This window comes from Pristiophorus japonicus, chromosome 1 (genome assembly GCF_044704955.1).
Source record: "Pristiophorus japonicus isolate sPriJap1 chromosome 1, sPriJap1.hap1, whole genome shotgun sequence".
NCBI lineage: Eukaryota > Metazoa > Chordata > Chondrichthyes > Pristiophoridae > Pristiophorus > Pristiophorus japonicus.
Genome location: NC_091977.1, coordinates 321,380,098 through 321,399,045, shown reverse-complemented (window position 1 = coordinate 321,399,045; position 18,948 = coordinate 321,380,098). Strand labels below are relative to the sequence as shown.

At 45.6% G+C, this 18,948-nt stretch overlaps 1 protein-coding gene across 3 annotated transcripts in view; it reads left to right on the top strand.

Annotated features, from left to right (window-relative positions):
* Window positions 1-18,948, top strand: part of fam91a1 (family with sequence similarity 91 member A1) — a 104,419-nt gene that overhangs the window by 71,344 nt on the left and 14,127 nt on the right. For all 3 annotated transcript variants that reach the window (XM_070888633.1, XM_070888626.1, XM_070888617.1), the window contains exons 16-19: window positions 5,877-6,025; window positions 16,984-17,118; window positions 17,249-17,362; window positions 18,351-18,423. In XM_070888633.1, coding sequence (XP_070744734.1) covers window positions 5,877-6,025; window positions 16,984-17,118; window positions 17,249-17,362; window positions 18,351-18,423 — 471 coding nt within the window. The remainder of the gene's footprint in view (window positions 1-5,876; window positions 6,026-16,983; window positions 17,119-17,248; window positions 17,363-18,350; window positions 18,424-18,948) is intronic.

Sequence of the window (18,948 nt, the reverse complement as noted above, 5' to 3'; positions counted from 1 at the left end):
CATCATCCAAGCTAATGTCCTTCCTTACTATTAATTTCCTCTTTAACCAGCAACGCTACCCCACCTCCTTTTCCTTTCTGTTTATCCTTCCTGAATGTTGACTATCACTGGATGTTGAGTTCCCAGCCTTGGTTACCCTGGAGCCATGTCTCAGTGATGCCAATTATATCATATTTGTTAATTGCTGCCTGTGCAGTTAATTCATCCACTTTATTACGAATACTCCTCGCATTGAGGCACAGAGCCTTCAGGCTTGTCTTTTTAACACACTTGGCCCCTTTAGAATTTTGCTGTAATGTGGCCCTTTTTGATTTTGAAAGTCACATAGCGGCACGCAACATCGTCGAAAAGACAATTGGAGTCTGAAAGCAGCGCTTCAGATGCCTGGACCCTTCTAGTGGCAGCTTACAGTACCACCCTGACCAGGTCGCTGAGTTTATTGTGTGTTTCATGCTGCATAACCTAGCTATAAGGCGAGGACAACTAATGCCAGATGGGGTTGCAGGTCCACCTCCAGAAGCAGGGTAGACGAAAGAGCCAGCTAGCAAGGAGGAGGAGGAGGAGGAGGCTGGTAATGACCTCGGCGAGGACAATCAGCCTGGCAATGTAGCCATGGTCCCATGGACCCCTCCTCCCAGAAGACCCGGCAGACCATTACCCCATGGGAGTTACGCAGCTGCAAAGCTGTTGCGTGAGCAGCTCATAAATGAACACTTTGCATGAACTTGCATTGGGGACAGTGAAACTTACATTTACAGTAAACAAACGTTGCATTTGCCTAGAGTTACGTTGAGTTTCATTTTAGCCTTGCCTGCACTGGCCTTGCCTGTCCATTGTCGTACAACATTTTCATTCATGCTTAACTGAGCTAAAGTTATATTTTTGTTATTATAAGACAATGCACAACAATTGTTAGATTCAAATAAAAGTTTTAATTGTGACAATTTTTATTCAACAATCCCCACCCACCCAACCACCAACACCTCCCCCCCCCCCCCCCACTCCCAGGCCACAACTATATATGAATTTTAAACATGCCCCCCACCCCCCCGACCTGCAGCCACGTCTCCCTCCAGATCCTCCCCCCACCCCCCTGCCTCCTAGGCCTACCTGCCCGTTTTGGTCCCCGCAGACCGAGATGTTGCTGGCCTGCAGCGGGCAACGCCAAGACTTCCTGCCGTGGTGGTGGTGGTGTTGGAGTGGAAGACAAGGGTTGTGGCTCGTCTTCCGAGTCCAGAGGAACTGTATCCTCTATAGTCGCTTGCGTGCTTGGAGTGTCACCAGGATGTAACACGACACCTTGGGGTGCAGTTCCGTGTCCAGCAAGCACTGCATGCCGAAGGGCATTTGTTGCGGCGGTCTGTTCGCGGACCCCTTCCAGGGTCTGCCGTGCTACCTCCAATAGCTCTGGTGGCACGGCAGACACCTGTGAGAAGTCTTGCGCGAACTGTATCCGCGCACAGGGACATCAAGCCCTCCAAGTGATCAGCCGGAGGCGATTGCTGATCTTGCTGACCTGGCCTCCGTGGGGTCGGCGTGTGCAAAATGGGGCACCTTGGCGTTGCCGGCTGCATGCTGCTTGGTCCTGGTGCCTCGTCTGTCTCAATTGAAATGACCGCAGGATCATCTTTTCCCCCCCCCCCATCTCCTTCCCACCCAAAACTGTCGTCCTCCTCCTCCTCCTCTTCAGGCTCAGTAGGCATCTGGTGCTGCTGCTCCTCCTCCTCCTCAACGTTTCATGTTGGTGAAGGTGTGGGTTGCACCTCGATCAAGGTTTCAGGGTGACCTTAAAAGCAAATTAGAGATTATTTTAACGAGCTTAGAGCACACTTAAGATGCACACATTAACGAGCGACTTTACATATCAATACATTTCACTACCCCAGAAAGCTGCAACAACTGCTGCTTATGCACAAAGGCTACATGCATGACATAACGTAAATCGTATATTCCATATTGCATTATATTTACAGGACATCACAGTACATTATTCTTTAATATTGTTTGACATATTACTTACGAGACGCATCGCTGGGCTCCGCCAGACTGCTTGTGGTGACCGAACGAGTTTCAGAGCCGACGAGCACAGTTGCACGCTCCTCCAGGTCCGTTAGTGGAGTCAACAGAGCAGAGCCCCCCCCCCCGATACGCCTCTGCTCTGCTCTGTTGTTGATATCTTCTGCAAACCAGTAAAGAGCAGTGCATAAGCTAATAGACTAAGTAGTATGGTGGAGTCACAACAGTTAAAACGTTACATGCTCCAGCTTGATACATAAACACACATACCGTATATACTCGCGTATCCTACAATCTCACGTATCATGCGACCCCTAAATTTTCGTCCCCAAAACATGATTTTATCATATATCTCATGTATCCAACACGTAACAAGTACCCTAACACATAACAACGATCGAATACAGACCTTAACAACCGAATCATGAAACATCGAGTGGATTCTGTTGTGAAAGCTGTTCGCGAATCGAACACTGATATAGCAATCATTCCAGCTGGCTTGACTAGCGTCGTTCAGCCACTTGACGAAAGAAATGGAATGACTGGATGATGGAAGGAGAGAAATCATTTACGAAGGGAGGGAATATGAAGGCTCCGGATTTGCCTCTACTGTGTTTGCGGGTAAAAGAAGCATGGGCTGAGATAGATGGAGCCTCTAATAATGCAGCAAACTTCAGAGGGAGTTGTGGGTGGCGATCTCTAGACCACAGCAAAGATACAGTACAAGTGACAATAGAGGCTGCAATCCAGCCCAGGAGATACCTGCCGAGATTCAGCGTGGATACGGTCTGCTTAACAGCCTAACAGCCTAATCTTGGCCAGCACTTCACACCTGCAAATTTTGTATCTCGCGTATCATGCGACCCCCCAAATTTAGGTTACAATTTAGGTCTTCAAAAGTCGCATGATACGCGAGTATATACGGTACATCTTTCTATGGACTTTATGGGACCTTAACATGGAGTTTATGTAATACATGTATGAATCATTGAATACAATTCCATCCGGGAATTCAATTTTATACTCTCAATTTTCAGAAGTAAAATAAAATGTTACTTACTCTTGCTGCAGCCACCAGGCTATTCCAACGTTTACAGCATTGGTCCGAGCTCCTTGCCTCATTAGATCTGAGGTCACCATGGCAGCAATCTCTACCCAGATTTTTCGATATGCACGCGGTGGGGGTTTGCCATGAGCACCCCGAGTGAAGTCCCCCCCAAAAAAAACCTCGCTGACAAGGGCCTCGTTAGCCTCATCGCTAAAGGGCTTTGCCCTTTTTCCTATCTCCCTCCGACGCCTCCACTTGCAATTTATTCATTTCAGCCATGTGTCTCAGTGCCTTTTTAATTGATTCCCTCTCTTTCTCCTCCACCCTGTCCCTTCTGAGCATGTCTGATGACCCCTGACCTACCAAAACGCAGTAAAAAAAAAAATCGGCCCCACAAAAAATTAACACATGCGCAGGATGCCGTTGCTAGAGAAGCTTTTTTTTTACTTCCGTTTTCGGTGGGCGATCGTGACATCGCTGGAAAACCACATCGCCCATTCCACATCGCCGAGCTAAGGCCGAGTGGAAAATCGCAACAAAGAAAAAGGGGCGATGTACCAGTGATCAGCAAGGCTGAGATGTTCCACATCGCTGGAACAAGGCCCAGTTTTTCGGCGATGGACCCTTAGTGGAAAGTCTGGCCCATTGTTTCCACTTGTGAGACCAAAACTTGGGGCCATAAATATAAAATAGTCGCCAATAAATCCAATAGGGAATTCAAGAGAAGCATCTTTACCCAGAGAGTGGTTAGAATGTGGAACTCTCTGCCACATGGAATAGTTATTATAATAATAACTTTTATTTATATAGCGCCTTTAACATAGTAAAACGACCCAAGGCGCTTCACAACAATTTTACAACACGTTTGATATTGAACATTGAGGGAAAGAGAGAAAGAATTGAGGGGGATAACATAGATGCACTTAAGGGGAAGCTAGATAAGCAAGGGAGAAAGGAATGGAAGATTATATTGATGGGGTGAGATGACGTAGGGTGGGAGGATGCTCGTGTGGAACATAAACACAGATTATGGACTAGTTGGGCCAAATAGCCTGTTTCTATGCTTTATGTAAAGTTAATCAGCAAATGTTCAACTCCATTTTAGCATGCTTTAGAATTGGGATTGACCTGATTATTGTTCAGGGATTCATTCCAGGAAAGTATGAGTGGTTCAATGATGACTTACATTTATATAGCATTCCTTGGAACAGTAAGATGTCTGTATTTTACAGAGAAGAAAGTGGGCATCAGGCAGGGAAGAAAGAATGGGTAGTACAAACCTTGGGGCAGGACTGAGCGTTGCTGAAGAATTAAGGGGGAGAAATTCGGTACCGCCCTGTTTGGGGGCAGTAACAGCCGCAAGGCGAGAGTTCCAGCGCCAGGCGCAGAAGTCCTGCCCCATGACCTATATTCAGGTTACCGCCCCAGAGAACAAGTGGTGTGCAAATGCTCTGGGGCGGGTGAGAGACGCAAAACCTCCGCAAAATTTGCAGCGCCACAAGGTGGAATGCATAGTGCTGCTGCATAGACAGAGCCCTCCCCTTCATTAAAGGGGAGGGTCAAGCTGCCGACTCTGCGGGTGGGAAACGGGGCTATCGCTGGACCACCAGGGAGTGGGGTGCCGTGGCAGCAGCCCTGCACACAGGTGGGGTGCTGTGCTGCAAGATTGCAGCACAGACCCCACGATCGAAGAGCAGGAATGTAAATCGGACATTTTTTTTTTTTACATTCCCTATCTCCCCATTAATTATCACCCCGCAAGCGGCCTACAGCCCAGTATGCGCCCCGTGTAGCTTCAGGGGTCGCTACAGAATTTTCGCTCCAGGGCAAAAAAACGGGTTGCTGCGCCCGGTGATGCCGTCGTCATTACTGGCGGAGCGGAGTGCTAATGGGGGAGGCACAAACACCCTGAATTTCTCTCCCAAAATCTTGCACTAGGCTTTTGAAAGCAGGGAGGAGGTAAGATGGGGGAGAGAATTTTCAACAGGAGTTTGAAGGCAGGGTCATTGTGGCTGGAAAAAGTGGTTACCAATAGTGGAGTAAAGAGAATGTGGAGAAGGTGTGGACCAGTGGCTGAGGAGAAAAGGGTGCGGTGGGTGGGTGGGGGGGAGAACGGTTGAAGGAGGTCACTAGATAGGATGAGTAAAGATGCGGTGAATTGAAGATAAGGACAAAGAACCTTGATTTGATCCTCCGAGTCAAGCTGATCCATTGGAGCTTGTCAAGGGCAAGAGCAGCTTTTAGTGGGTAAGAACATTGACAGCGGTATTCTGAATGAGATGCAGTTTGTTGAGGATAAAAAGTGATTGTGTATTATTTCCACATCTGGGTTAGTTAAGCTGATGGAAGTCACAGAAGAAAATGGTTTTGAAGCTTTTGGATCTCTATAATTCGTAGAAACATGACCAACTAGTTTTATATTGCATATACAAGATCACTGTTCATTCAGTGATCACTTTTTATTAGAGTTTAAATGAATTGTTCATTTTTTAACTGCTTGTCTAATTTTAATATTTAATCCCCCCCCCCCCCCCCTCCCAAGATCGAGGTTGAAAAAGTTCAGCAGTTTAGTTTCTGATTTTTTTAAAAATTCTGCTGGAAGTATAACTAGTATACAGTTATATAAATATAACTACACGTTTGATGTATTGGAAAGTCCTATTAAGATGACGACCAGTTACGGAATTAAATGCTTTGGGCAATAATCTTTTCTGGCACCAGTTAATAATGGAGAATGTATTATGTGTCATTTTTTTCAAGTACTGGTTCCATGAATTAAATTTTGCTTTCTGACGAGATTGTTCTGCTTCAGGTTTTCCATTAGATCTGTTGCGCTGCGAGAGCTTGTTGGGATTGGATCCTGCCACTTGCAGCAGAGTCCTGAACAAGAATTACACTCTGTTGGTCTCAATGGCACCACTTAGCAATGAAATCCGACCAATAAGCAGCTGCACACCACAGGTAAACACAAGGGTTGACGAATGGCATCACTGATTTCCCAATATGACCTTTTTATTCTCGAACTTCTAGGGAGTAGGTCAGCTCATTCAAAGAGCTGGCATGGACATGATAGGCTGACTGGCCTCCATCTGTGCTGTCTCATTCCATGATATGTGGCTAAAAGGGTGGTGGAAGCAGATTCAATGGTAACTTTCAAATGTGAATTAGGTATATACTTGAAAAGTAAACTTTTGCAGGCTATCTGGAAAGAGCAGGGGGATTGGGACTAATTAATTTGATCGCTCTTTCAAAGAGCTGGCACAAGCACAATGAGCTGAATGGCCTCCTTCTGTGCTGAGAGATTTGTGATGCTATCAGGTAACCATACCAGCTATTGGTCTAATTACTGAATAGGCATCTATAACAGTTCTAATGTCGGAGGCATAGTCAGGTTTATGCAATACACACAGCTGCAGACTTTTTGTTTGCAGGGGCTAAAGTGCCAATTCTGAAGATCTGATCCAAAAACAAAAGAGCTGTGCATGTGTGACAGCTTCACTGCATCATTTGTTGGGCCTGGTATACGGGCTGTTGATCCTCGACTACAAACAATGCACAAAACACTACTGTAGTTAAATATTTTTATTGTCCTGTTGCGCCCCAGTAAAACATGACTTATAATTACAGTCCATAATATGAACTGAACATCACAGTAGGGATAAATACCCAGCATCTCCCTCCACTTCTCTCTGCACCAACGCACATGTTTAACTGCCCTGTGGGAGCTTCTGAATTACATTAAGGATGCAATCAGCCACAATAAAATGTTAATAAATGGACAACTAGAAATGAGAAATTGAGCGAGGGAGGTGGTTGATTTTGTTCTTTTAACACATGGTTGAAGTATTTGTAATTTTAATTTCAATGGGCTCAACTTTCCCCATTCATTTGCACCATTTTTTTGGCGCACGCTGTTTTTTTTGGCTTTTTTCCCCAAAAGTTTCTCTTGCAATCTGCGCCGGTGTAACTGACTTAGTTACTATTTTTCTAGGCCAGTCTTTTTTTTTACGTCATGTCTGCACCGGTTTTTTCAATTGTTCGCAGTTTGGCCAACATTTTTTTCTCTTGGGTCAGCATATCTGACCATGTCCGAAAAACCTTCTGGCGAGTTAAGAAAACCAGCGCACATTCACAGTTCCGCGCTGAAAGACGCCATTCTTTTTAAATCGAAGATTTTGGAGGGAGTCAAGAACAGTGTCAACATCAATAATAAAGTTCAATTTTTTTTTTACCTGTCAACTTGGAAGTGTACATTTGTTGGATTTCAGAAATGTTCTCTTTTTTTTTTACTCACTCGCACCCCACCACCGGACGTCTTGAAGCAGGGCTGGAGGGTCGTAGCTTTGGCCGGCAGAATCGGCCCCGTGCCCAGACACTGGCTCGGCTACAAAACAAGCCGTGGTGGTGGGGGAAGGAGAGTGAGGTGCTGATTGGAAGGCTTGGAGCCCGGGGAACAAAGATGCCTTCTGCACTGCAGACTGCAATGAGTTAGGAGGGGACGGGAGAGAGAGAGAAGTCACAAGACTCCAATTAGTTAAGGGGTGGGGTGGGGGGAGGAAGAGAAGATAAATCACGACCTTTGGGTGTGGTCCATCCATACAGATGTGCAGTGAGAGAACTGCGCACCTGTCTGCCAGTTTTTCTGGCGTTTTGAGCTGCTTTCAAATGTTAAATTTAAGTATGGGGGCAATACTGACAATGCCATACCTTGTGCGAGCCTTCTGCATCATGGTGCTACGTAGGAGACAATTGATTCGACTTCATCGCATCAGGAACATCAGAGCCCGTAGGTTCCTGGGCAGGAGGCCTTACCCACCTCGGCTATATCGAGACACGCGTTCGTACCTGGACCTGAGTGATGCAGACTTCAGAAGCCTGCGTTTCCGCAAAGAAGTTGTAAGTGAGATCTGTGAGTTGGTCAAAGCAGACCTGCAACCTAGAAGCATCAGGAGGACTGCTTTGTCAGTTGAAGTGAAGTTTACAGCTGCACTTTCATTCTATGCCTCCGGATCATTTCAAGCTACAACTGGGGATGTGTGCTCCATCTCTCAACATGCAACACGTCTCCATTCACCAGGTCACGGCTGCACTGTACGCGCATAGGAATTACTTCATAAAGTTCCCCATGACCACCCAAGCAATCCATGACAGGGCTGTGGGCTTCCCCAGGATTGCTGGCTTCCCAAAGGTACAGGGCTGCATTGATTGTACCCACATCCCCTTGCGAGCACCTTTGGAGGAATCCGAGATGTACAGGAACAGAAAAGGCCTCCACTCCATTAATGTGCAGCTCGTGTGTGACGACATGCATCACATCATGTCAGTCGATGCAAGGTACCCTGGCAGCACCCATGATGCGTTCATCCTACACGACAGCATTATATTTGTCATGTTTCAGCAGCAATAGCCAGAAGGGCAGAGCTGGCTACTGGGAGACAAAGGGTACGGCCTCGCCACCTGGCTCATGACACCCCGACGCATAACCCAAACGGATGATGACCGTCAATACAACATGTCGTACATTGCGACACGCAGCATCATTGAGAGGACCATTGACATATTGAAACAGCGTTTCCGATGCCTGGACCATTCCGGAGGCTCCTTCAATACTCCCCTGAGATTGTCGATCAATTCACTGTTGTGTGCTGCATGCTGCATAACTTAGCCATCATGAGGCAGCAACAGCTGGTAGGGGAAGACCCACCTGCGGTGAGAGTAGCTGATGATGATGTGGAAGATGCAGGTGACGGGCAGGAGGAGGAGGAGGATGATGACGAGGATGAGGAAGACATGCAAGTGCCTGAGGCCGGAGCACGACGACGGTGGTGCAGGGCAGGCCATCGTGCCCCTTTAACGATTGCTCGAGCCTTGCGCCAGCAGCTCATCCATGAACACTTTACTGATGCCTGAGGGCTCAGCGACAACTATTCCACATGGACATGTTTACTGTTTAGAGATGTTCCGTAATGTATTGTTAATGGAGCATAATTCAGTTTTAATGTAAAATATATTTTATTCAAAAGTTTAAACCTACAAGAATAATTTTATTAGTTATCAAACTTTACTTTAATATCACTCTAAGATCACTTATAAACTTGTAAATTTACATAACTTACAAAACTTTTAATTTGGGAACAGTTCCAACAGTAACAATAATAACAGCTGCAGCAAAGAAAGGCTGCACCCATCTCTCATCTCCTTATTCTAAGACCGCCCGCTGCGCTTGGTCTTGGACACGCCACCACCCCTGCCCACAGGCGGTGGCACAGTGTTTCTGAGCTTGATAGCAAGCTTGTGCTTTCGAACATCCCGGGTACTGCTCACCTCTTGAGTGGGGGGGGGGCAGCAGCGGCATCAGGCGGCAAGTCAGAGGGCCCGGCTTGGGCTCTTCAGAGGCTGGTGTGGGGATTCCATCATCATCATCATAGGCCGTCCCTCGGAATCGAGGAAAACTTGTTTCCACTCTAAAAATGAGTCCTTAGGTGACTGAACAGTCCAATACGAGACCCACAGTCCCTCATTGAGGGAAAGAGTGGGTGGGACTGGTTTGCCGCACGCTCTTTCCGCTACCTGCGCTTGATTTCTGCATGCTCTCGGCGTTGAGACTCGAGGTACTCGGCGCCTTCCCGGATGCACTTCCTCCACTTAGGGCGGTCTTTGGCCAGGGACTCCCAGGTGTTGGTGGGGATGTTGCACTCTATCAGGAAGGCTTTGAGGGATTGGAGTGGGAGTGACAGTTGATTCTGTCAATGGGCGTGTTCCCTTATTGCAGCAGCTAACTCCAACATGCCGTCCCTCATGCGCCCTGACAGTGTCTCAACGACCTGCAACATTCCCTGATGTTGAGCAAAACTGTCCGAACTACCTGTAACATTCCCTCCCTCATGGTCAGTGATGTGGTTTGCACTACCTCTGACATTCCCTCCCTCATGGCCACTATTCCCTCACTGATGGTCCAGGATATCGTTCCCATTTCTCGTGTCATTGCTGTTACTTCTCCCGACAGTCCCGCTACCTCATCACTCGTTTCGCTAACCTCATCACTCACCCTGCTGATGGCGTCCAGGAGTGATCAGGTAAGATCAATGCTCTCTGCTCTCAATGACATCATCTGAACCATATTTGTTAGATCCTGCACCTCAGGAGAGCAGGGTCGAGGTCTCCTTCCCCTCCTCCCCACGAGTGTGGCTCGCAGCCCAACACTGGGACCCACAGCCTGGGACGGTGGGGCCCTGGGTGTGCCTCGCTGCACCACACCACTGGGACCGGCAACCTGGGACAGCGGGGGGCCCTAGGTGTGCCTTGCTGAACCATACCACTGGGACCCGCAACCTCAGAAGGTGTGAAACCATGGAATGTCCCACCAACACTCAAACCACTAGGCACAGAAGAGGCTGGCACCTCCTCCAAAGTCAGTACAACAGTGGGATCTCCATCCCCTCCCCCTCACCGCTATGTTCTTGGTCTGGAGGGTTGGATTGGAAGATGTTCTCCTCCTCAGGCTCATCCTCATCCTCGTCTGAATCTTCTGCATTGTCAGGGTTGGCCTCAAGTTCTGCAAAAGATAACAGGAGAGGAGGGTACTGAGTGTGTGCCATGAGTAGGCTCACACATCACAGGCCAGGCAGCAGGCTGATTTGCAGGACTTACCCTCTCCCTCGCGTGTGGGCCTAGCTTGTGCAGTACTGATTGCTTTTTTTCTAGGCAGGACCCTTCAAAGCAGCGACCCTGTCTTCCAAGGGTGTCAATGGGTGCAGATTTGCTGGGCCTCCTCCTGTTCGAGTTCTTTCCCTTTTATTATGTGCCACCTTCCTCTGCAAAGATGAAAATGCAACTTTTTTGAGAGGGTGTCTTTCTGCTGGGTGGGACGTACAAATGGTCACATTTACAATTGCAATTGCATTGAATAAATGAAAATATTACTTACACTAACTACTTGACCAAGGCTCTGCCACTTTTCACACTGTCCTCCGGATCTCATGATGATCACCACTGTGCAGTAAACTTCTGCAACTTTATTCCAGCGTTTCTTCATTTCTTTGGGTGAACTTTTATGTGACCTATGCTGGTATCCAGCTCCTGCCATCTGTTCTCAGTCACAGTAACTAGTGCCTCCACTTCTTCCTGTAAGAAATTCTTGGTCCTTGCACCGCGTTGCATCTTGTATTACTCCAGCTGCGATTTTTCCAATGCTCTCCCAGCACTCCTTCTCACACACACAACTGGCTCTTTAAATATGGCTGATTGCCAAATCCGAGCTGTACTGAGTATACGCGTCCATTGGAAAGACATCAGAAACGTAATTTTTTTTCCCTGCGCAGAAGGTGCGGCTTTGCTTTTTGGTGCAGACAGCAGGTTCCGTCCCCCACCCCCCCCCCCCCCCCCCCCCGGAGGCAACTGGATACGCTGCGGTGCGCCAAATTCGAATTATACATCGGGGAAACTTTGGCAAAATATTCCTGGTGCATTTCTGGCTTAGAAAAACGGGCGTAACTTTGGCAATACGCCAGAAAAAGGACGTGGGGGAAAATTGAGCCCGATGTACTTAATTGTTTCTATATGTGCAGTAAACTCTGTCTTTGACTTCATATTATTTTTGTCGATGATCTGATATGTTTCTGCCAATTTTTAACCACATGGCAAAAATGCCCTTATAACCTCTGATTTAATATACAGGCTGAGTGTCCGAAATCCGGAGTTCCAAAATTCGGAATGTTCCGGAATCCAGACACCGGGCCGATCCGTGGTGGGGTCATCCGTAAACCAGAAAATGTCCCGAAATCCGGACTCCCCCGGGCCCTCGGCGGCCCCACCTCCCCCCGGCCCTCGGTGGCCCAACCTCCTCCTGGCCCTACCCTCGGCGGCCCGAACTCACTCCGGCCCGACATCGCTCCGGCCCTCGGTGCCCCAGTCCTCGGCAGCCCAACCCCGCCCCGGCCCCGGCTCCACCCCTTCTCCCCCTTACCTTGGTGGGCCGACCTCACCCCCTTACTTTGGCTGCCCGACCCAACCTACCTCAGCCCAGGCAAAGATGTTCCAAAATCTGGAAATCTTATTGTGCGCGGCCCCTTGGGGAAGAGTGACCATAATATGGTAGAACTCTCCATCTTAATGAAGAATAACACAGTTAATTCAGAGACCTGGTCCTGAACATAAAGAAAGGTAACTTTGCTGGTATGAGACGTGAATTGACTGGGATAGATTGGCGAATGATACTTAAACGGTTGACGGTAGATAGACAATGGCAGACATTTAAAGATCACATGGATGAACTTCAACGATTGTACATCTCTGGCATAAAAATAAAACAAGGTGGCTCAACCGTGGCTAACAAGTGAAATTAGAGATAGTGTTAAATCCAAGGAAGAGGCATATAAATTGGCCAGAAAAAGCAGCAAACCTAAGGACTTGGAGAAATTTAGAATTCAGCAGAAGAGGACAAAGGGTTTAATTAGGAGGGGGAAAATAGAGTACGAGAGTAAGCTTGCAGGGAACTTAAAAACTGACTGCAAAAGCTTCTATAGATATGTGAAGAGAAAAAGATTAGTGAAGACAAATGTAGGTCCCTTGCAGTCAGAAGCAGGTGAATTTATAATAGGAACAAAGAAATGGGAGACCAATTGAACAAATACTTTGTATCTGTTTTCACGAAGGAAGACACAAATAACCTTCCGAAAATACTAGGGGACCGAGGGTCTAGCGAGCAGGAGGAACTGAAGGAAATCCTTATTAGTCAAGAAATTGTATTAGGGAAATTGATGGGATTGAAGGCCGATAAACCCCAGGGCCTGATGGTCTGCATCCCAGAGCACTTAAGGAAGTGGCCCTAGAAATAGTGGATGCATTGGTGGTCATTTCCCAACATTCTATCGACTCTGGATCAGTTCCTATGGATTGGAGGGTAGCTAATGTAACCCCACTTTTTAAAAAAGGAGGGAGAGAGAAAACAGTGTATTATAGACTGCTTAGTCTGGCGGGGTAGTGGGGAAATATTGGAATCCATTATTAAAGATTTAATGTCAGCGCATTTGGAAAGCAGTGACAGGATCGGTCCAAGTCAGCATGGATTTATGAAAGGGAAATCATGCTTGACAAATCTTCTCGAATTTTTTGAGGATGTAACTAGTAGAATGGACAAGGGAGAATCAGTGGATGTGGTGTATTTGGACTTTCAAAAGGCTTTTGACAAGGTCCCACACAAGAGATTAGTGTGCAAAATTAAAGCACTTGCTATTGGAGGTAATGTATTGACGTGGATAGAGAACTGGTTTGCAGACAGGAAGCAAAGAGTAGGAATAAACGGGTCCTTTTCAGAATGGCAGGCAGTGACTCGTGGGGTACCGCAAGGTTCAGTGCTGGGACCCCAGCTATTTACAATTTACATTAATGATTTAGATGAAAGAATTAAATGTAATATCTCCAAGTTTGCAGATGACACTAAGATGAGTAGCAGTGTGAGCTGTGTGGAGGATGCTAAGAGGCTGCAGGGGGACTTGGACAGGTTAGGTGAGTGGGCAAATGCATGGCAGATGCAGTATAGTATAGATAAATGTGAGGTTATCCACTTTGGTGGCAAAAACAGGAAGGCAGAATATTATCTGAATGGTGACAGCTAAGAAAAGGGGAGGTGCAACGAGACATGGGTGTCATGGTACATCAGTCATTGAAAGTTGGCATGCAGGTCCAGCAGGCGGTGAAGAAGGCAAATGGCATGTTGGCCTTCATAGCGAGAGGATTTGAGTATAGGAGCAGGGAGTTTTTACTGCAGTTGTACACAGCCTTGGTGAGGCCACACCTTGAATATTGTGTACAGTTTTGGTCTCCTAATCTGAGGAAAGACATTCTTGCTATTGAGGGAGTGCAGCGAAGTTTCACCAGACTGATTCCTGGGATGGCAGGACTGACATATGAAGAAAGACTGGATCGACTAGGCTTATATTCACTATTTTAGAAGAATGAGAGGGGATCTCATAGAAACATATAAAATTCTGACGGGATTGGACAGGTTCGGTGCAGGAAGAATGTTTCCGATGTTGGGGAAGTCCAGAACCAAGGGTCACAGTCTTAAGGATAAGGGTAAGCCATTTAGGACCAAGATGAGGAGAAACTTCTTCACTCAGAGAATTGTGATCCTGTGGAATTCTCTATCACAGAAAGTTGTTGAGGCCAGTTCGTTGAATATATTCAAAAGGGAGTTAGATGTCACCCTTACGGCTAAAGGGATCAAGGGGTATGGAGAGAAAGCAGGAATGGGGTACTGAAGTTGCTTGATCAGCCATGATCATATTGAGTGGTGGTGCAGGCTCGAAGGGCCGCATAGCCTACTCCTGCACCTATTTTCTATGTTTCTATGAATCCAGAACTGCCTCAGTCCCGAGGTTTCCGGATTTTGGACGCTCAACCTGTACTGCGATAGGTACCATTGCAAGGTGTATTCGTGATTACAGTGAAGCCGTACTGATACTTAACAGAATCTGTCATCAGCACAATGTATGGAATGAATGGCCATCAGCTTTCTTTGGTTGTAATAACTTCAGCTTGCTTTGCTTTCACTGTCGGGCGTTATAATGTGGCTAGGACTATTTAATTAGCTGCTGCGATACACTTAGTTACTACTTCTCTTTTGATCAAAAATATCTTGACTGTTCTTAAACCTTCCAACTTTAGGTTCTTAAACATTTTCTCAGTTCATTTAGATTTTTATAATCTCATAAACTTCTTAAAACTTCCAAAGACCTTCTGAGGCTTGTGAAACTGTCCAAATGAGATGAATGGTGTCTGGTCTTAAAATCCTGTCATATCCATGGAAATCTCTAAGTGCCAAGGCTTAGCAAAGGTGTTAATTGGGTAGAGAATATGTGAAAGATATTAATTCGTTTTACAAAAACTACACTTTGTTATTTCCTTCCCCCCCCACAGTATTTAAATCATTGAGAGTAGATAGTACACCTCTCTCTCTCACTCACTCACTCTCTCTCTCTCTCTCTCTCTCTCTCTCTCTCTCCTTCCTTTTTTCCCATCACCAGATGCATGTATGTGCAAAAATCATTTGAGATTTACTTTGCAAAAGTATTTTGCATCTATAATATACACTTGCAAATTGCATTCATTTGGGTTTTGTACGCAGAAATAGATTAATGGCCTGATGAAAGGACATACAATTATCTGAAATACTTATTTTGCCCATTGCAAAACCCAACTTTAATCTTTTGCAGCTTAAAAACCTCTATGTTTCCAGTGAAAAAGATCAAATGGCCACAGTCATTTTTCCTGAGTTGAAATATAAACATATCCAGGAAGTGGGTGTGGGGTGCTTGCATTTATTTAATGTAACTGGATTACTGTGATAAGGCAGAGAATCTTGTGGAGTCTATGGGCTCAAGTTTCGGACCCCCGCCGGAACGGCGCACATCAGAGAGGCCCGCCTAATTTGTAGAACAGAAATTGCAGCGAATACTTACTCGCGATTCTCCGATATCTGTAGGCCCATTTCCAGCTCGGTGCGGCGCAGCAGGAGCTGCTGGGGGCGGAGCTACAGCCCTGCGCCAAAAACAGTGCCGGCAGCTGTGCGCATGCGCAGTAGCTCCTAGCCCCTCAACGTGTCCTGTCTCCGGGCGACGACCCTATCCCTGTCCCCGGGCGACGACCCTATCCCGGGCTGAGTGGCCTGACAACCCTTACCTCGTCGGTGGCGGAGCCTGCCTACCCGGCATTTTGCTGGGGGCGGGCCCCGCCCGAAGTTCTCGGCGGTGGCCCAGCATCTCCTGGGTGCGGGCCCCGCCCGAAGTGACGGCGGCGGCGGGACCTGCCCGAAGTCCTGGTCGGCGGCGGGACCTGCCTGACCGGCATCTCCTGGGGGGGGGGGGGGGCATCCCAGCACGATGTTGGAGGGCTCCCGGTGCTGTAGTAGGTGAGTAGAGTAGAAACGTAATTTTTTATTTATTGATTCATTTTTTTATTTTTTTATTTTTATTTTTTCTTTGTTTATTTTTTTTAATTTTTTGATTGATTTATTGGCTGATTTATTGATTTATTTATCATTTATTATTGACGGCCCTTTATTTGTAAAAGTGAAATGTCTAATGCTTGTAAACTTCCCTCCCCCCTCTTGTTCCCCATGCCTAATTTCTAAAGTGTAGGCAAGGTTTTTCTGAGCGTACTAAAATCTACACTTACACCCTTCTAAGTTAGTTTGGAGTAAGTTTTCACTGCCTAAACTTGCAAAACAGGCCTAAGTGGCTGGACACGCCCCCTTTTGAATAAAAAACTGTTCTAAAATGAAACTATTCTCACTCACTAGAACTGAAGCACACTAATGCCGAGAATTGCAATTTCTAAGATGTTCCATTCTAAGCTAGCTGCTCAAAAAATAGGAGCAACTCAGGCCGAAACTTGAGCCTATAAAAAGGATGTCACAGAGACTCCAGTGAAACGACTAAATTATTCATCTTATCCAATGACATATGGTTCTGAACAAGCTATCTTATTTTTGATAGGCATTTTAATGCAGCTTTTATCTATGTGTGGGCCTCGACCTCTATTCTGGTCTTTTATACACCTGTTGATGCAAATGTCTTTGCTAGGAATTCCCGACTGGCTAGCTAACTCATTTGTTGGATTTTACTCAGCTGTGTGTTAATGGGTCTGACTAATTAATTAATCATTACTTGCTGGAGTTGAAATGAGTACGCGATGACTGGCCCGATATTTTATTAGCCTTTTTATATAGGTATATTGGTACCTTTTAAGACAAAGAATATGAAATAATGCAGGAAATACACTATCTCCTTCAGCCTCTGAAAGGAAAAGACAGATTAATGATTTATGTGATTCATATTTTGTATGATGTGACCAAATAATTCAATATACATCATCCTTTTAGAAAATCAATAACATTTTTTTTTCTTGAAAATAATTAGCACTTGGGACCGGCCATCCCAGAAGTTAGTTCAATCTGGTTTAAACTTTACATCTATCATATTACCGGACAAGGACCCCCATCATTGTTACTTTCAAAAGGAACAAGGCTTCGAAAACTTCCAGACGTTTTTCAGGTATTTTTGAGAAAACATCTTTTTCCATAACTTTCCTGTTTAAACATGCGATGATTGTTTATTCCTCTGCTGTGTCAGAATATTTAGAATTGATTAAAAATGCAGTATTTTTCCCCCTCTTATTTCCAAGGGCTATGACCGATTGCTTATAACCTCATGGGGACATGATCCCGGTGTTGTTCCCACTTCAAACGTGCTCAGCATGCTGAATGATGCACTGACGCATTCAGCTGTATTAATACAGGTAAAGTATTCAACTCTGGCTACCTCGAATTTCCCTGAAAATAAACATCTTGCCTGCTGACGTGAATTGTTTGAAAACTTGTAATTTGACTCAGAGAGGTGTGTGTTCTTGATGATCAGTTAACAAGCGTGCTGTCAGTAATCTAACAAAACTGATGTGTACTTGCAATAGGTGCATAACTTAGAGAAAGTTTTCCAAAGGATTTCTGTCAATGCTGTAAATAGACTTTTTTGTACATGTTAGGCAGGTTTGAGAATGGTGCATCAATAAAGAAAGAAGTTGCATTTATACAGGGACTTTCAGGATGTCCCAAATCGCTTTACAGCCAATGAAGTACTTTTGACATGTAGTCGCTGTTGTAATGTAGGAAATGCAGCAGCCAATCCGCACACAGGAAGCTCCCACAAACAGTAATGTGATAATGACAGGGCAATCTGTTTTTTAGTGATGTTGGTTGAGGGATAAATATTGGCCAGGACACCAGGGAGAACTCTCCTGCTGCTCTTCAAAATAGTGCCGTGAGATCTCATTCATCTACCCGAGAGAGCAAATGGGGCCTTGGTTAAACATCTCATCCGAAAGACAACACCTCTGACAGTGCAGCACTCCCTCAGATCTGCACTGGGAGTATCAGCTCAGATTTTTGGGCTCAAGTGACTCAGAGGAGGGAGTGCTATCCACTGAGCCACAGCTGAGCAAAATTTGGTATCTGGATATAAAGCTCCAAGAACGTGTGTGATAACGTGGTGTAATCTTGGCTATGTTTTTTTTTTACTTCTCATCAAGCCACTAAGAAATTTCTTGATGTATTTTTAAAGCGGTATTTCCTCCAACAAGGATTATACATTCTACTTTTTTTTGCAAATGTTTGAAACAATTCTTATGATTCAACATCTCTGAAATGTGATTCAATTTGACTTCTATTGAGGTAGGACTGCAGTGTTAATACTGTGTTGCGAATAAAATACGAATACATTGTTGTTTATAGGGTTATGGCATCCATGGTGATGGAGAAACTATTTATGTTCCATTTCCCTTTGATGATGCAGCGATGAAAGGAGGTGAGCATTTTTAGTTACTTTCCGTTATCAATTTTGATTAAAGCATGCATTGCAGGAAAATACTTGCACCATCTTTGATGAATTCTTTCTCTTTAGATCAACTTTGATGCATAATTCTTTTTTAAGATGCACTGGAATCTACATGCATTTGCAATTTCTCCATTTCCAGATTCCTTTTAAGTGATGCTTTTTTATAATGGAACTTTGTAATAAATCTTTCTGCTGCTGTAAGATCATTTTCATAAGCCCTTTTACATATATATTACATAAATGTACAGCACAGAAACAGGCCATTCGGCACAACTGGTCCATGTCGGTGCTTATTCTCCACACGTGCCCTCCCCTCTTCATTTCCTTCTATTCCTTTCTTCCTCATGTGCTCATCTAGCTTCCCCTTAAATGCATCTATGCTATTCACCTCGACTACTCCCTATGGCAGCAAGTTCCACATTCTAACCACACTCTGGGTAAAGACGTTTCTCCTCAATCCCTATTGGATTTATTGGTGATTATGATATATTTATG